This window comes from Colobus angolensis, unplaced genomic scaffold (assembly GCF_000951035.1).
Source record: "Colobus angolensis palliatus isolate OR3802 unplaced genomic scaffold, Cang.pa_1.0 Scaffold98, whole genome shotgun sequence".
Taxonomy (NCBI): Eukaryota; Metazoa; Chordata; class Mammalia; order Primates; family Cercopithecidae; genus Colobus; species Colobus angolensis.
Genome location: NW_012123820.1, coordinates 1,179,692 through 1,197,813, shown reverse-complemented (window position 1 = coordinate 1,197,813; position 18,122 = coordinate 1,179,692). Strand labels below are relative to the sequence as shown.

The 18,122-nt window shown below is 39.6% G+C and overlaps 1 protein-coding gene across 1 annotated transcript in view; it reads left to right on the top strand.

Moving 5' to 3' along the window:
* CD47 (CD47 molecule) overlaps positions 1-5,143 on the top strand; it is a 42,327-nt gene extending 37,184 nt beyond the window's left edge. The window contains exons 8-11 of the mRNA XM_011932738.1: positions 604-635; positions 1,948-1,972; positions 2,900-2,932; positions 4,912-5,143. Coding sequence (XP_011788128.1) covers positions 604-635; positions 1,948-1,972; positions 2,900-2,932; positions 4,912-4,916 — 95 coding nt within the window. The 3' untranslated portion in view covers positions 4,917-5,143. The remainder of the gene's footprint in view (positions 1-603; positions 636-1,947; positions 1,973-2,899; positions 2,933-4,911) is intronic.
* The last annotated feature ends 12,979 nt before the right edge of the window (positions 5,144-18,122 follow it).

Here is an 18,122-nt window from a genome sequence, read left to right as displayed (position 1 = left end):
ATTCCTTCAGCTTCATTAATGAATCCATTTAGAAGCAGTGAAAAAGGCGAGTCAGAAAGCTAAGAAGAAATACATACAGGAATACTCAGAGCGATCTGAGTATTTTCTTTAGTTTGTTAGCTCTTTGGAGCTTTGAAACTGGAAAGACCCAGGGAGTGGTGTGAAGAAAGAGACTGAGCAGTAAGAAACAGAAGCAGTGAGCTAAGGGAGATGTGTAGTGGGGACAAATTCTGGCACATTCTGTCCACACTCTGGGTAGACAGAGGAGGGAGGATGGAGCACCCACAGTGGGGGAATGTTGGTGACAGCATTTTCCCACCAACCAGTGTAACAAGTGGCTGATTTGGGGGAAAGATGGTTTTAACAAATGAGAGAATGTGTTTATTATTTGGTGTAGGTGGGTTATTTGCTTCATTTTTCAAATCAGTATATATAATCAAGAATATTCAGCATGTTTGAATAGACAGAGCTGGAACTCTTTCATTAACATCTCTGGCACCTTTAGTTTTAGCCCTGAGCATTTTATCTTAAAATTAAACATTACCAAATGCCTTAGTTTATTTCATTTATTAAATTTATATTCTTATTTGTTATTTATATCAGCTTCCAATCAGAAGACTATACAACCTCCTAGGGTAAGTTAATGTTTATTAAATGAATTGTGAATGATCATTTGAGGGATTAGACTGAGGAAATTGGTAATTGAGATATATTGCTATCTGTTTAGTGTCATATCAAATTAAGAGAAGTTTGAAGTCATTGCATGACCTCTGCATGAATGGGCCCAGTTCTATTTTAAAACCTGTGTTTGGTCATTTTAGTATCAATGGGATGGAATACATGATTTCTGAAGATTGTACTGACTTCTCACACCCAGAACTGCAAAGTAGGAATAATGGCTATATTATCTCTGCAATCAGAAGGAAGCTGATTCCAATATATCACTTCACCTGTTGGATTCATTGGATGTACATACACAGAATGACAATTTCAGGCTTAAAAATGAGGAGAAATTCATACTAAATTGACATCATTAAAAATGATAATTATAAAAGTAAATGTAAATATTGCTGAAAACATCTATTTGGAGTTATGATTCGATCCCCTCCCATTACACATTTTTTCCCTTAAAACTGTGCTTAAGGTTTCATTGTACCTTAGATACGTTATTAAGCCATCTGAGAAAATTCCAAGAAAGGAGTAATTTTAGGAGGGCATAAATGAAGAGAAAAGCATGTTTATAAACATAGACTTATCACGGTGACAGGCCCAACGGCTATTTTGTGGAGATAAGCTCTGGAAAGGATTATATTGTACTTAGCTTCCTTTTACGGAGTGATGAGAGATTTATCTGGAATGCCAAAGAGAGTCTTCTGTCTGTGGCCGGAGGTAGAGGTCACACATGCTTCTAAGCCTGACAAGCCTCAGTGTGCCTAAAGGGCAGGCAGGGCGGCTATGTGTGTCTACCACAGGCGTATATTCTAGAAGAATTGGTGCCATAGCTACGTTGGTCACAAAAGGCCAGCAACTTAATCGGACCTGTAAATCCTAACACGTTTTCTTTCCTGGTTACTGAACGCAATTTGCAATACTTAAAGATGATTCTGTTTTGCTTCCACCTTTTCACTGTATTATTTATTCTGTTGTTGCTGTTTATGCTTGCACTTTAATATTTTTAGAAGTTAGAATTTCTTGAGCTGAGAGTGAAGTAGGAAATTCTGTTGAGAAAAATAATATTAAGAGAATAATACAATTATTATTAAACTATTAACCAGACTTAGCAAGCTTTGCTTTAACATTTATAGCCTTATTTCATGTTTTTTTTTTTTTTGACTATAGGATTTACTGCTTACTATATAGTTTAAATATTAGCGTCTATAAGTTTTACTATAAAAGGACATCACATAAATTATATTTTTATGTAAATATATTTTAAATATTTTTCAGAAAGCTGTAGAGGAACCCCTTAATGGTATGTGGTTATTTCACTCTTAATCCCTTACCAGATCATAATTTGAACTGGCCCGCAAAACAGTAGAATGCCCCGTCTATGCCTTAGGAAGAATATAGGGTTTTTTCCCTCTTTTCCTCTTGCCTTGGCATCTCTACTCTTGATTATTCATCAAGAATTATTGGCTGGGCACGGTGGCTCACACCTATAATCCCAGCACCTTGGGAGGCCGAGGCGGACAGATCACGAGGTCAAGAGATTGAGACCATCCTGGCCAACATGTTGAAACCCTGTCTCTACTGAAAATACAAAAATTAGCTGGGCATGGTGGCACGTGCCTGTAGTCCCAGCTACTCAGGAGGCTAAGGCAGGAGAATTGCTTGAACCCAGAATGTGGAGGTTGCAGTGAGTCGAGATCGTGCTACTGCACTCCAGCCTGGCGACAGAGCAAGACTCCGTCTCAAAAAAAAAAAAAAAAAAAGAATTATGAATATTTTATAATATTCTCACCTCTGGGAAAAATGCACTATTCTGTGTCTCAGTAGTTGCTTACCTTAGCCAAGTGCTATATGGGCAAGGAGATCATTGCCTTTTGGTACTGGCTGAGATGAAGCATGACATCCCCTAGTAGAGAAGGATCCTAATTACTTCCAATTTCTGATTTACACGTTTTAGAAAGATACACGCTGTTGCCACAGAGTGAGACCAAAACATCTCATTTCCTTTCTTTGTAAACCTAGATCTGATTTCCCTGCTAAGTCGGTTTCCTTTGTGAATGCTATGGGTATGATCCACAAAAAGGCAACATAATAAAATGATAGCTTTACAATTAATTTGGCTGTAGAGTTGTAGACTAGTTAGCATATCATGGCAGATTTGTTGATTTAGAAATGATTTCCAATTGTGGAACCTTATTAACTGCCTGCTTGGCTTGTTACTAATCCCTAGCATTCAAAGAATCAAAAGGAATGATGAACGATGGTAAGTATAAACTGCACTTAATAATTATAGGTCAGTTAACACACGGACATTGAAAAACAAAAAAGCTTCTTGAAAATGTGGCTCTTTTTTAGTAAAAGGGACACTGTCAGATAATAAAGGTTCACATTTCTTGATGTATACAACTTAAAACTACTTCGCTAAAAATTGCAAAACTACTACTATAAAAGCTGTAGGGTGTCACGAATCAGACTCCAGTCATATGGCTCTCAGCAAACAGAAATTACCACTTTTTTGTAAAATGTTTTTCAGATTCAGTGTCTGGTGACTGTAAAATGCCTTTTATAAGGCACATAAATAATCTGGCACAGATCTTTATCATTTTGACAAAGTTTCTTTTTTGCTTGTGTTGGTGATTTTGTTGCATTTAACCCATGAGGACTTAACATCTCTGCTTTTCCAATCAGGAGCTTGGTTCTAACCTTTTGGGAGATGATTAAAGAGCGAGAGAGAGAGAAAGAGAGATGTTTTGTCCTCAGTTTTTGCTGCTGCTGCTGCTGCTTTTTTTTTTTTTAAGGACTCTGGGCTAATAACTTCTAATCTTTACAGAATATTTCAAAGACATATATTTGTTCTTAAAGATTAATATGTTTGAGATATTGAGTGCTACAAGCATTCATTTTGGTTTTACCTTAACATATTATGATTCCTCAGTTTTGTTGGCATTTAGTAACTATGTTTACGTTTTTATCTTATCAAAAACATCTTCTTACCTTTGATATTTATAATCACTCCTCGGTCGTGTAAATAGTTTGCTTTATATTTTACTGTTTTAAAGTCTGTGACTTACCTGCCCACTTCTGTAGCAAAGTGCAGCATTTAACTCAGGAAGCTATATTCCCCCAAGTACCGTTAATATTCGCATAAGATTAAAAACACTTCATGCATTGGTGAACAAAGTTTAAAACCATGTATATTCAAAATGGAGTCACAGAATGATCCTGCTTTTGTACGTTTGTGTCACAGCCTTTAAAAGCATGTTTTGTTATGTAAGCCATTACCCTCCTAAAAAAGACTTCAAGGAATAAATTCACAGGAATAAACTAAAAGACATTAAAAAAACAAAAAACAACTGGTACCAGGAATTGTGGCATGGTTTGTTCCAGTAACTGTGGCATGGCATGGGTTGTTCCAGGAATTGTGGCATGGTTTGTCCATGTTTACATTCTGATGTCCTTTTTTTTTTTTTTTTTTTTTCTATGTCCTTTCCTTTTCCTTGGTAGTGTCATTGTTCTGTAGTCGTATGAAGAAACTAAACTTTTCTCCATTTTCAGGAAAGCAATCTAAGAATCTTGAGCGCCTCTTCTTTTGTTAATTTCTCTTAAGATGTGACTTTTTTAAACTACTGCATCAGGAAATATCGTAAATCAGTTTTGCCTTGAATATTTGTGATGAAATCTACGATGATCTTCAAGATTCCCTTAATTTTGCTAATATTCACCTGATCAGCATTTGTTTTTAAAATGTGTGTCTGGTGGGTCCTTCCCACTGACAGCTGCTCATTGCTCACAGTGTGTCTGCCTTGTCAATGAATGAGGTTCAAGGTGCTTCCTAGGGATCAGAGTCAGGACCGTTCTTCTCTTTCATCTACAGCTGATCAGATGTTTATTTTACTTACATTAAATGAATGGTGGAGATCCAAAGTGAATATTATAGAATATTATTCTAGGATCAATGTCTTTTGCATTGAAAAATCAACATCTCTTGGCTTTTCCTCAGCCAACCGAGCAAACAGAGATAATCAGACTGTGTTGACTTTTTACTTTGATTTGGCATTGGCCTTTTTCTTACTGAAATTAAAAAGGCTATGATTTGCCTGGTTTCTGTCTCTGACCTTTGCAGATGTATTTTCTTAATTTTTAGATACTATATATCTGAAACTATTTTTTAATGCATCAACTTTTTAATGGCTAGAAAATAGACACGAATAGTGATTATATGTTCATTTTTCAATTTTCCAGAATAACTGAAGTGAAGTGATGGACTCCGATTTGGAGAGTAGTAAGACGTGAAAGGAATACACTTGTGTTTAAGCACCATGGCCTTGATGATTCGCTGTTGGGGAGAAGAAACAAGAAAAGTAACTGGTTGTCACCTATGAGACCCTTATGTGATTGTTAGTTAAGTTTTTATTCAAAGCAGCTGTAATTTAGTTAATAAAATAATTATGATCTTTGTTGTTTGCCCAATTGAGATCCAGTTTTTTGTTGTTATTTTTCATCAATTAGGGGCAAAAGTAAAATGGACAATTTCCAAGAATGATGCCTTTCAGATCCTAGGGCCTCTGGTCTCTAGGTAACCAGTTTAAATTGGTTCAGGGTGATAACTACTTAGCACTGCCCTGGTGATTACCCAGAGATAGCTATGAAAACCAGTGGCTTCCATCAAACCTTTGCCAGCTCAGGTTCACAGCAGCTTTGGGCAGTTATGGCAGTATGGCATTAGCTGAGATGTGTCCGCCACTTCTGGGTCAAGGGAATAATAAATTAAGTACAGGCAGGAATTTGGTTGGGAGCATCTTGTATGCCGTCTCTGTATGGCGTGATATTGATGGAGATAGTGGTCCTCATTCTTGGGGGTTGCCATTCCCACATTTCCCCTTCAACAAACAGTGTAACAGGTCCTTCCCAGATTTAGGGTACTTTTATTGATGGATATGTTTTCCTTTTATTCACATAACCCCTTGAAACTCTGTCTTGTCCTCCTGTTACTTGCTTCTGCTGTACAAGATGTAGCACCTTTTCTCCTCTTTGAACATGGTCTAGTGACACGGTAGCACCAGTTGCAGGAAGGAGCCAGACGTGTTCTCAGAGCACTTTGTTCACACTTTTCAGCAAAAATAGCTATGGTTGTAACATATGTATTCCCTTCCTCTGATTTGAAGGCAAAAATCTACAGTGTTTCTTCACTTCTTTTCTGATCTGGGGCATGAAAAAGCAAGATTGAAATTTGAACTATGAGTCTCCTGCATGGCAACAAAATGTGTGTCACCATCAGGCCAATGGGCCAGCCCTTGAATGGGGGTTTATTACTGTTGTATCTATGTTGCATGATAAACATTCATCACCTTCCTCCTGTAGTCCTGCCTCGTACTCCCCTTCCCCTATGATTGAAAAGTAAACAAAACCCACATTTCCTATCCTGGTTAGAAGAAAATTAACGTTCTGACAGTTGTGATCGCCTGGAGTACTTTTAGACTTTTAGCACTCGTTTTTTTTTACCTGTTTGTGGGTGTGTGTTTGTATGTGCATATGTATGAGAAAGGCACATGCATCTTCTGTATGGACAAAGGTGGGGTACCTACAGGAGAGCAAAGGTTAATTTTGTGCTTTTAGTAAAAACATTTAAATACAAAGTTCTTTATTGGGTGGAATTATATTTGATGCAAATATTTGATCACTTAAAACTTTTAAAACTTCTAGGTAATTCGCCACGCTTTTTGACTGCTCACCAATACCCTGTAAAAATACGTAATTCTTCCTGTTTGTGTAATGAGATATTCATATTTGTAGTTGCATTAATAATAGTTATTTCTTAGTCCATCAGATGTTCCCGTGTGCCTCTTTTATGCCAAATTAATTGTCATATTTCATGTTGGGACCAAGTAGTTTGCCGATGGCAAACCTAAATTTATGACCTGCTGAAGCCTCTCAGAAAACTGAACATACTAGCAAGACAGCTCTTCTTGAAAAAAAAAATATGTATACGCAAATATATACGTATATCTATATATACGTATGTCTATACACACATGTATATTATTCCCTGATTGTGTAGCTGTCCAAAATAACATATATAGAGGGAGCTGTATTCCTTTATACAAATCCGATAGCTCCTGCAGCACTTTTTCCTTCTGAAAATATTTACACTTTGCTAACATAGTTTGTTACTTTAAAAATCAGTTTTGATGAAACGAGGGAAAAGCAGATGGACTTGAAAAACATCCAAACTCCTATTAGGAAAGGTATGAAAATCTTTATAGTAAAATTTTTTATAAACTAAAGTACCTTTTAATATGTGGTAAACTCTCATTTATTTGGGGTTCACTCTTGGATCTCATCCATCCATTGTGTTCTCTTTAATGCTGCCTGCCTTTTGAGGCATTCACTGCCCTAGACAATGCCAACAGAGGTAGTGGGGGAAATGCCAGATGAAACCAACTCTTGCTCTAACCAGTTGTTAGCTTCTCTGGATAAGGGACCACAGCAGCAGGAGTCCTCCTGCTTGGGCATCATTGGGCCAGTTCCTTCTCTTTAAATCAGATTTGTAATGGCTCCCAAATTCCATCGCATCACATTTAAATTGCAGACAATGTTTTGTACATTAGGTATCTGTTTTGTCCCATAATATGCTTTTCACTCCCTGATCCCAGTTTCTGCTGTCGACTCTTCCATTCAGTTTTATTTATTGTCTGTTCTCACAGTGACACCATTTGTCCTTTTCTGCAACAACCTTTCCAGCTGCTTTTGCCAAATTCTATTTGTCTTCTTCAAAACATTCTCCTCCAGCCCTGCAGCCCCTTCCCCCAGCTCTCCTTTGCAGTCTCTCTCCATCTGTGTAGCTGCTCTTTTATCTCTTAACTTACCATTCCTACAGTACTTTATGCATCTTTGCTTAGTTCTATTACTTTTTTGGTCTTGCTCCTCTCCCTTGATTTTAAAATTCCTTCTATAGCTAGAGCTTTTCTTTCTTCCATTCTCTTTTCCTGCAGTGTTTTGCATACATCAGAAGCTAGATACATAAGTTAAATGTTTGAGAGTTGGCTGTATTTAGATTTATCACTTTTTAATAGGATGAGCTTGAGAGTTTTCTTGTCTTTTTTTTTTTTTTTTGACAAATTTCACATGCTCTAAAAACCTTCAGAGGTGATTATTTTTCTCCTGGAAACTCCAGGTCCATTCTGTTTAAATCCCTAAGAATATCAGAATTAAAATAACGGGCTAGCCTGTAATTGGAAATATTTCTTTTTTCCGGATGCTATAGTCAATTTAGTAAGTAACCACCAAATTGTTATTTGCACTAACAAAGCTCAAAACACGATAAGTTTTACTCCTCCATCTCAATAATAAAAATTAAGCTGTAATCAACCTTCTTTCTAGGTTTCTCTTGTCGTAAAATGGTATTCAAAAAGGGGGATCTGTGGTGTGTGTGGAAACACATACTCCTTAATTTACCTGTTGTTGGAAGCTGGAGAAATGATTGTCGGGCAACCGTTTATCTTTTATTGTATTTTATTTGGTTGAGGGATTTTTTTATAAACAGTTTTACTTGTGTCATATTTTAAAATTACTAACTGCCATCACCTGCTGGGGGTCCTTTGTTAAGTCATTTTCAGTGACTAATAGGGATAATCCAGGTAACTTTGAAGAGATGAGCAGTGAGTGACCAGGAAGTTTTTCTGCCTTTAACTTTGACAGTTCTTAATTATGATCATTGAAAACCAGCTTTCTCATAAATTTCTCTTTTTGAGAAAAAGAAAGCATTTGTACTAAGCTCCTCTGTAAGACAGCATCTTAAATCTTAAAAGTGTTGTTACCGTGGCTGGTGAGAGAAGAAAACATTTTGTTTTTATTAAATGGAGCATTATTTACAAAAAGCCATTGTTGACAATTAGATCCCACATCGTATAAATATCTACTAACCATTCTAAATAAAGAGAACTCCAGTGTTGCTATGTGCAAGATCCTCTCTTGAGAGCTTTTTTGCATAGCAATTAAAGGTGTGCTATTTGTCAGTAGCCATTTTTTTGCAGTGATTTGAAGACCAAAGTTGTTTAACAGCTGTGTTACCGTTAAAGGTTTTTTTTTTTATATGTATTAAATCAATTTATCACTGTTTGAAGCTTTGAATATCTGCAATCTTTGCCAAGGTACTTTTTTATTTAAAAAAACATAACTTTGTAAATATTACCCTGTAATATTATATATACTTAATAAAACATTTTAAGCTATTTTGTTGGGCTATTTCTATTGCTGCTACAGCAGACCAGAAGCACATTTCTGAAAATTTTAATTTATTAATGTATTTTTAAGTTGCTTATATTCTAGGTAACAATGTAAAGAATGATTTAAAATATTAATTATGAATTTTTTGAGTATAATATCCAATAAGCTTTTAATTAGAGCAGAGTTTTAATTAAAAGTTTTAAACCAGTCCAATGTGTTTCATAATTATTTTTTAATTTTCCCCATGGTGCAGTGAAAATACCACATGAGAAAGCAGGAGACCTGGGTGCTAGTTCTGGCTACACTACCAGCTAGCAGAGGACCTGGGAAAGCTACTTCCCTGGATCTCAGTGTCCGTCTCTACCTGTAGAATGAGATAAGTCTCTTCAAGACTGAAATGTATGGTTCTCCATTTTAATTATCAGTTACGACTATTTTGATTACAAGTGAAAGAACACTTAAATGTAAGAAAAATGGGATCTACTGGCTGACGTAACCTGAAAATTCAGACCTGCAACTGGATCCTGGGCCTCCGAAAAGTGTGATAAGAACACAACGCCTTGCCAGCTCTCAGCTTTACTGTCCTTCATGTGGCTTTACTCTCCCAGGTTTCCTGTGATGGCAAATGGCCAGCGGCAGTCCCAAACCCATTTTCTCCCAGGTTCAGGGAGAGTAGAGGGGTGAAAAAGAGCACATATCTCTCTCTCTTAATAGTCCTATCCACCCTGGGTTGCACCTGACCTCAGTGCTCTGACTGAATCATGTGCCATGCCTCCTTCAGTCACTGAGGCCAAGCGTCTCTGGTGCTCTGATCGGGCCTGGCTGACTCCTGAGTCTAGACCGGAGTGGAGGTTCTGGGCTCCATCGGAGCACATGTACCTGGCTGGAGGTGCCAGGCGGAGGGGAAGTTCACCTGAAGCAAACTCTGGGGGTCTTTCCAGATGATAAGATTTGATTTGAGGCACAGTATTCCTAGTCAACGCTTCATTCCTTCAGGTCTGTACTCTATGATTCTACATTATATGTGTGATTGTAGACCATTTGAACAGAAAGTAATATTTGGCAGCAAAATACCGTCTCATTCCTTACCTCATAGGCAATTTAAATTTTATGCACTTATGAGAACTTTTCACTCTCAGCAGGGGTAACTAATGGAGTTCAGAAAGCATTTAATGGCCTGCCTCCTGCACTGAAAGCTGCTCTGTGCAGCACAGAACTGTACTCAACTTGATTGAACTCCCACGGAGGGGTAGGCTTCCAAACACAACTGAATTTCATTTTGGTGCAGCACCTGTCCACCTCAAGGCCTTAGCTTTGATAGCTTTAGAAAATAATGGATATGGTAACACTATGCAGGTAAGACATGATTTTACCAGTGGCTCAGAGATTTAAGCACAATTGGCAGTGTTTGGTGTTAGAAGTAATCTTTATTTTTTGTACGCTTCACACTAAGTACCCATTCACCAAATCAGAGGGAAATGAAGTATTTACTCCTAAGTTAGGGACAATTGGCCTGGTTATTTTATGTATCTATGACTACATAGAACAGTGGGCTAATGATTAGAACTCTATGTACTTAGCAAGTATTTATTTAATCACTTGAATAGCAGGCAGCAACTTTTCAGCTCTGATGATAGCCAGTTGTGAAAGACTAGGCATATTTTCCAAATCTGGATGATGAGAAATGCTTGGTAAGAAGTCCAGTTTGGAGAGAAGTGATTTATAAATCTAAAGACAGCAGTCTTACGTCAGTTTTGAAGCCAGACTGCAAGACTGCTACCATTGCTCACTTAATGGACAGGCTTTCTAGAAGCCTCTACTGAAAATAATCTTATCTGATCATAGGCCTACCCTAATAAAAAGCAAAACTATAATGTTGCTTCCTACTTTTCTCTGGGTTGCCTAAGAAATTCATCAAGATTAAACTAACAGCCTGTAAGTGATTTGACTTTCTAAACAAATGGATTATTTGAAAAATTTAAACGTATTGTTTATAACACAAGCCGGACACTGCCTCACTGCCTCACCCAGCACTTAGGGAGGCTGAGGCAGGTGGATTGCTTGAGGCCAGGAATTTGAGACCAGCCTGGGCAACATGGCAAAATCCTGTCTCTACAAAAAATACAAGAGATAGCTGGGGGTGCTGGTGGGCACCTGTAGTCTCAGTTACTTGAGAGGCTGAGGTGGAAGGATCGCTTGAGTCCTGGATAGAGGCTGCAGGAAGCCATGATCACACCACTGCACCCCAGGCTGGGAGACAGAGCAAGACCCTGTCTCAAAAAATAATAATAATAATTAAAATAACAAAGCATGGAATATGTCTTTCTTGGAGCTAATTTTTACTCATTTTTGTTAAAAATACTGTTTGTGGAGGGCATTGTAGTTAAGCTGCACTGTGGGCAGAATGAACCCCTGTGTCTCTACCAATCATCATGTATGTCACAGATTCTGTGGGGAAATATGTCTCTGGCATGTTAGCTGGGAACAGCCAGACCCTTTGCTCTCCCTACCACTGCAGCCTCCTCCCCCAGCAGTTGTAGGACTAGCGACCCCACCATATGGGATGAGAGTCCTGTGTCGGCTGCCTTCAGCCCCTGCCTCCCAGGCAGCTCATTCTAGGAATGCTCCATATACTCTGGAGAGTTTTCATCCACAGCTCAACTTAATGTTTTTGGAATGTGATGTTTATAAGTGTCACTTGGGCAAGTTGTATATATTTGGTAACCCGAATAAACCTTTGTTTATTGCAATACTATCAAGTATTCACTTCTCACAATTGAATTGGTTAGGTACATATCTTAGATTTTTAAATTTAATTATCATGGATTCAGTAGAGCCCATGTCTCTTCCCGTCTTTAGCTATATGCCTAGCTATCAATGGGAATTGTCTGCTAACAACTATTACTACATGGAACAGAAAAGATTACCATGGATCCTGTGCGAAAATGTTTGAAAGTATCCACAAAAATCAGTTTTTCTCATTTCTGCTCAAGGAAAGTTGTCAGAAAATTATGGAACCTTTCTGCTTTAAGCTGATGATGATAGAAGATGGGGCATTTATTAACTGCCTAAAAGAATGATCCTTGAAAATTTTTTTTTAGTTTTTTTCAAAAACACTATAGTAAAATTAATTTTTTTTTTTTTTTTTTTTTTTTTTTTTTTTAGACAAAGTCTCGTGCTTGTCCCCCAGGCTGGAGTGCAATGGCAGGATCTCAGCTCACTGCAACCTCTGCCTCCCAGGTTCAAGAGATTCTCCTGCCTCAGCCTCCCAAGTAGGGGGGATCACAGGTGCCCGCCACCACCCCCGGTTAATTTTTGCATTTTTAGTAGAGACATGGTTTCACCATGTTGGCCAGGCTGGTCTCGAACTCCTGACCTCAGGTGATCCCCCTGCCTGGGCCTTCCAAAGTGCTGGGATTACAGGCGTAAGCCACCACACCCAGCCAAGTAAAATTAAATATTCTTGTATTATTTTTATGTCTCTATTCGTTCTCCTGGAAAAAGCTTCTCTGAAGGAAGGGCTTGGCTGGACTAGTTTCCCATAGCTCATCCTTGGGCCTTCTGGGCAGAATCGTGTTTCTTTATTGTGTGGATAGATCAGACTCAGTACAGAGACCAACAGGCTCTCCGCCTTCTCCTCAGAAGCAACTGGGATTCTCCAGAGTAGTCATAAGGTGACAGAAAGGCCCCAGAACAGATGTTTCGTGCGTCCCAGAGCCTCCAGCGAGGCCACTCGGTTGCTGTTAACAGTGCTAATGAGGCCAGGTTGCCAGTGGGTCCTCACCTGAGCCAGTTATTTATTTATATGACTCCATCTTGTTCTTCAAGGCTTTGAAGTGCCCTGTTTGGGCCAGGTATCTTCACACTGAGAAAAGCGGCGTTCCACGGTCACAGCCAGGTGAGTGCACTCGGCCATCGGCATGGGCATCCAAGGAGAGCAGGGCCGTGGAGGGTAAAATGCTGTCTGCGAAACCTCGCCTCTAACTGCCTTGCTCAAAGCAACCCGCCACAGAGGCCGAGAGTGTCACTTACTCATATAAAGAACAGTTCTTTCTCCCCCACCCCTGAGAAGCAAAGCCACCATAATAATTTTCACTATAGGAAATTTTGTTTTTCTTTTTTCCCCAAGTTGGAGTCTCGCTCTGTCGCCCAGGCTGGAGTGAGTGGCGCGATCTCGGCTCACTGCAAGCTCCGCCTCCCGGGTTCATGCCATTCTCCTGCCTCAGTCTCCCGAGTAACTGGGAATACAGGCGCCGCCACCTCGCCCGGCTAATTTTTTGTATTTTTTTTTTTTTTTTAGTAGAGACAGGGTTTCACTGTGTTAGCCAGGATGGTCTCGATCTCCTGACCTCGTGATCCACCCGCCTCAGCCTCCCAAAGTGCTGGGATTACAGGCGTGAGCCACCGCGCCTGGCGGAAAAAAGTTTTTAAATCAAAAACGAAACGAAATTCCCGATTCAACACATTCCGAGGGCTGTCCAAATCAGCCTGGCAGTGACACCAGCACTGGTGGAAACCACATTTTATGAGTCTGCCTTCACTCGTCCTCCTGGGCATTTTTTATTCTTCAAACTGGAGATAAAAATAAGGGTTAGTCTCTCAAGGTTAGGAGGAGAAGAACAGCATATGTTCTTCAAAAGACTCAATAAGATAATAGATTTTTTAAAAAGCTGTTGCTAGTGTAACTTACTTATCGTTTCAAAGGGCTTTTTTAAAATGAAATCTTTGCAAGCAATAGTAAAGAAATCCAGAACCCCCTGAGGTGATGGTTAGAGTCCTGTCAGGGATTTAAATCTAATTATTAGCCTGAAAGTAAAAAGGAGAAAGAACTTGCCAAGTGTCAGCCAGAAAACAATAATCGCCATGGTGGTGTTCAGCAGCCCAGTTGTTAGTGCCTTCGAGGAGAGTTCAGCACATTTATTCTTGCCCTTAAAAGACAGCCACAGAAGCGTCGATGTTTTCTGATAATTGCTTCTTTTTCCATGGAGTAGAAGTGCTTCCTGTGCTCCTAGGTTTCATCTCTTCTGAGCACCTGATGAAAGACATTGGCTGTTGGTGCAGGCACTTAGAAGAGAGGCAATGTGCACAGAGCTGAGTGCCCCAGCCTGCACTTCCCCACATGTGTGACCTTGTGCACGTAACCTGACTTCTCTGTGCCTCAATGTCTTCATTTGTAAAATGGAGATTATATGTGAAGATTAAATTAGAGAAAGCATGTCAGGTGGGTAGCATGATGCCTGGCTCGATGTAAGCTCTCAATACATGTAAGCTGTTTGTCTTTTTCCTCTTATTATGCTTTGGCCAAGGTGAAAAAGCTTACCATGACACAGTCTAACAATGTACGTAACATATGCTGGAATATGTATTTTCCTATGCTTTATTGCCAAAGAAGCAAACAGAACACAAAATGACTGAGAATATAAAATAATATAACAAGTGCAGCTAAGTTGCAGGCATGTTCACTCCAAGCACAGTATTCACGTTAGGCCACCCTCTGGTTCCCTTAGTGAAAGCAGAGGACAGAAGGTGACATTTGGCATTGGGTAATCCTATTCGCCCTTTCCTGGAATGCAAAGAAGGTGGAAGGAAGGGAGCCCGCTCCTGTAGCACACAAAGAGGCTTTCGGACCCGGCGCCTCCTGCCAACATCACTCAGCTCATTCGTTTATTTATTCATGTCAGTGACAGATTCTCAAGACCTCTGAAAATATGTTAAGAGCAGGCTCTCCAATCACACCAGAAAGAATATGATTAGGAACTTAGAGCTGTCTTTAGGCTAATAACCAGCAGAAACCAAATCCAAGTATTTGGGAGTGAAGATGGATGTTGAAAATATGGAGACCTAGTAAATATTATTTAGCAAATGGAAGTATTTCAGTGGGGGTTTTGATAAGGCTTAGGTTTATACTGTAATCAGCCTGCTCTCTTCTCTAAAATGATTAGAGTCCTTGTTCCATCAGTCCTCCCGAGTGGCTGTGGAATGCAGAAAAGGCAGTTGGTTACATGCTGTGAATTGGAAGTGGCTTCTATTTACCTCTTCTCCACCTACTCATATGGCCACGGATGGTGCCCAGTTCAAGCAGGAATAAAACACCATGCAGGGCTAACTGGCCTAAGTCCTTCGAGTGGAGCACAGAAACTTGCTTTAAGAGAGCCTAATTAAAGGCCCCGAGTCCATTTGAAGGCATGGTTTTCTATTAAGCCTTTAATGCTTACAGAAGTATATATTTTCCATATAGAGGGAACCTAAACTGTCCTAATATGTAGGCATTTTAGCTCCTGATTCCCAACTTGGTCAGAGATGTGTGGTGAATCAATATGTCACATTCCATTAAAAGATGCTTCCCTGTTTATGTTTGTTTGGTGTTTAGAAATGCAATAACTATACTAGAGTTCTTTGTTAGGCTGTCATCTGCCTCTGAGGGAACAGAAAGTGATGCAAAGAGCTGATCTCAACACCGTAATTATATCAGAAAGCGTATGCTTGTGTCCTTCATTAGGAACATTGCCATTCTATGCTACCAAATGAAGAGGATCTTATTGACACCTCCCTCTTGCTTCTGCCTCCAAACCAATTCCTGCTTCCTTCCACCCAAAAATAAAAGGACACTCTGAGTTATGGCATTATCAATGAATTTTCAGTGGGTAGGATGTTCTGAGCAGTGAAAACTATAAATAAATTGGTTCTACACTGGAATTAGCTGTGGAACCGGAAGGATAAACATGGGACAACTAATTGCAGCCGCACGATTAACAAGAATGTTGTTCTAAGGAGAGGAAAAAGTCAACAGCATTAATGAAAATTAAGCAGTATCTCAGTGGTACTAGTAAATAAATAAATATATGTCTATTTTTAATTAAAAGCAAGACCCAATTATGTCTCACTTCTTACCGAGCTACTTAAATCGAGACAGTCTAATGTCAAATGAGAAAAATCAACTCAGGACACTGTCATCTGCATTTAATCAAGACTTCCGTGTCTCACACAAGCTTTTAAGATGGGTAACGGTAGGGGTGTAAGTAGGAGTCTCATGCAAACTTCCCATTGCCCTGCAGTGGACAGGTCTATAGATCTCCAGTTGGAGTATAGAAATCTTCTAGAAGAATTGTGACTGTAAAGCCACTTCTATAACTCTTACTCTGTGATTCTGATGAAAAGATACCATGTTGGGCTAATATAAGCAAAGCTTGTATCTAGAGCTATAGCTAAAAGTATCAGTGTGGTGTTATTTTTTTCTGACAATAAAAGCAATACATAAGTGCTCAGCAAAACGTTGACTTAAAATTTTGCTTCTTTTCAACTAAATTTGTTTAGTACACAGTAAATGTCAGGTGTGGAGAAGACAGATTGGGGGGCAGGGGTTGTTTCTACCTGCTTTGTCTAAATACCTTACTGCAGTCAATTTCCTTAGTTGTTTTGTGTCTACCCCATTAACTAAAAACCCAAGGTGAGATAATCTTCCTTGCTGAGTTTAATGACAGTTCTCTCCTAGGTGAAGGGGATGGAGTAAGAGGCAGAAACCCCTCTCCCCAGAGGAATCTGAAGAGAGAGTGTGCTTTGATGACCCCGGGGGTGCAGGAAGGAACTGGGGCCCAAGCAGACAATGACTATGCCTGGCCTTGGAGTTGCATACTTGGCCCTTACTCTATCATTTCTTGTCTTACTTCCTCTCACTTGTCAGGAATATTGCCAGCATTGGTGAAAGAGACAAGTGAGATACCACGTCAAATAAAGCCAAATCCTTGAAAGAAAGATGTGATGGTCCACAAATCAAAGTCATTTCTTATTTCACTAGTAATGATGCAAATGTCTTTCTTTTCTTTATCTCACAAGGTTTTTTTGCGCGTTTTTTTTTTTTTTTTTTTTAAATCTTTCATGAAAGGCTCATCATTTATTGACTCTCTTACCCTGGAAATAACATTATCAGAAGCTATTTGTTGAGCATTTATTCTGTGCTGGGCACTATGCAAGGCCTAAGAATACAGTCAGGATCAGACACTGTCCCTCCAAGATGGGGGATATAAATTTAGTACATTTCTTACTTTCTCTGAACCTTGGTCCCCTCGTAGGACATTTTTTTAAATAGTCATACATACATTCTGGATTTTTTTTTTTTTTTTTTCCTGAAACAGGGTACTGCTCTGTCACCAAGGCTGGAGTGCAATAGCATGATCATGACTCACTGCAGCCTTGATCTCCTGGGCTCAAGCAGTCCTCCTGCCTCAGCCTCCCAAGTAGCTGGGACTACAGGCATGCACCAGCATACTGGCTAATTTTTTAAAAAGCATTTTGTAGAGACATAGAGACTGGGTCTTACTATGTAGCCCATGCTGGCCTCAAACTCCTGGGCTCTAGCAATCCTCCTGCCTTGGCCTCCCAAACAGCTGGCATTACAGGTGTGAGCCACCATGCCTGGCCCTGGAAATATTTTGAGGACTACATAAAATAATGTATATAAAAGAGCCTAGTGGAATATAACTAGGAGCTCAACAAATGTTAAACTTTTTTTTCCCCCAGTCATAAGCAGGAAAAGAAAAATATTAAATCCATACATTTCCCCATTTCTTAACAGTTTTTTTTTTAAGGGTGGTGTTGGGAGAAACCTGAAACTTCTGATTTAAAAAAAAATAGCTACTTAGGATTAAATAGCAAATCGTATGTCAGAAATCACAGGACAAACAGTTCTTTAAGCCAAGCTTTTTCTGTCAGGATACCTGCCAGAGGGGAGCAGACCCTTCGCTGGCAGTGAGAAAGGTGCTCATTTGAATCAAGCAACAGGCCAGTGAAAATTGGTGGAGAGCCATGGAAACGCCACTGCCAAGTCTGTCCCTCATGACCTGATAGACACTTTGAACATGGGCGACTCCAGACCCTGGTGACAAAATAAGCAACAGACCCTTTTCCGGGTGGATCTCAGGTGAATTCTGCTCACAGCCAGAGGAAAACGAGTGTTTCCAATTCTTCCTCTCCCTTCCTCAACTTTTCCTTTGGCCTTACCTAGGTCCCCAGGCTTAGTAGTGAAGTCCCATCATTCAGTCAGTTCAAAGCCCAACTAAACTCCAGAGATGGCTGGGAGGGGCTGAGTGTACTCTGTAGAGGCAGAGGCCAAAAAGCACAGTGGATGAAGCATCGGGTGGTGGGGCGGGAAACACGGGCTCTCACCCCTTAGCTGTTGCTGATGAACTGGGGACCCAGATAAGATGCTGTGGCTTCCTGCATCTCAGCTT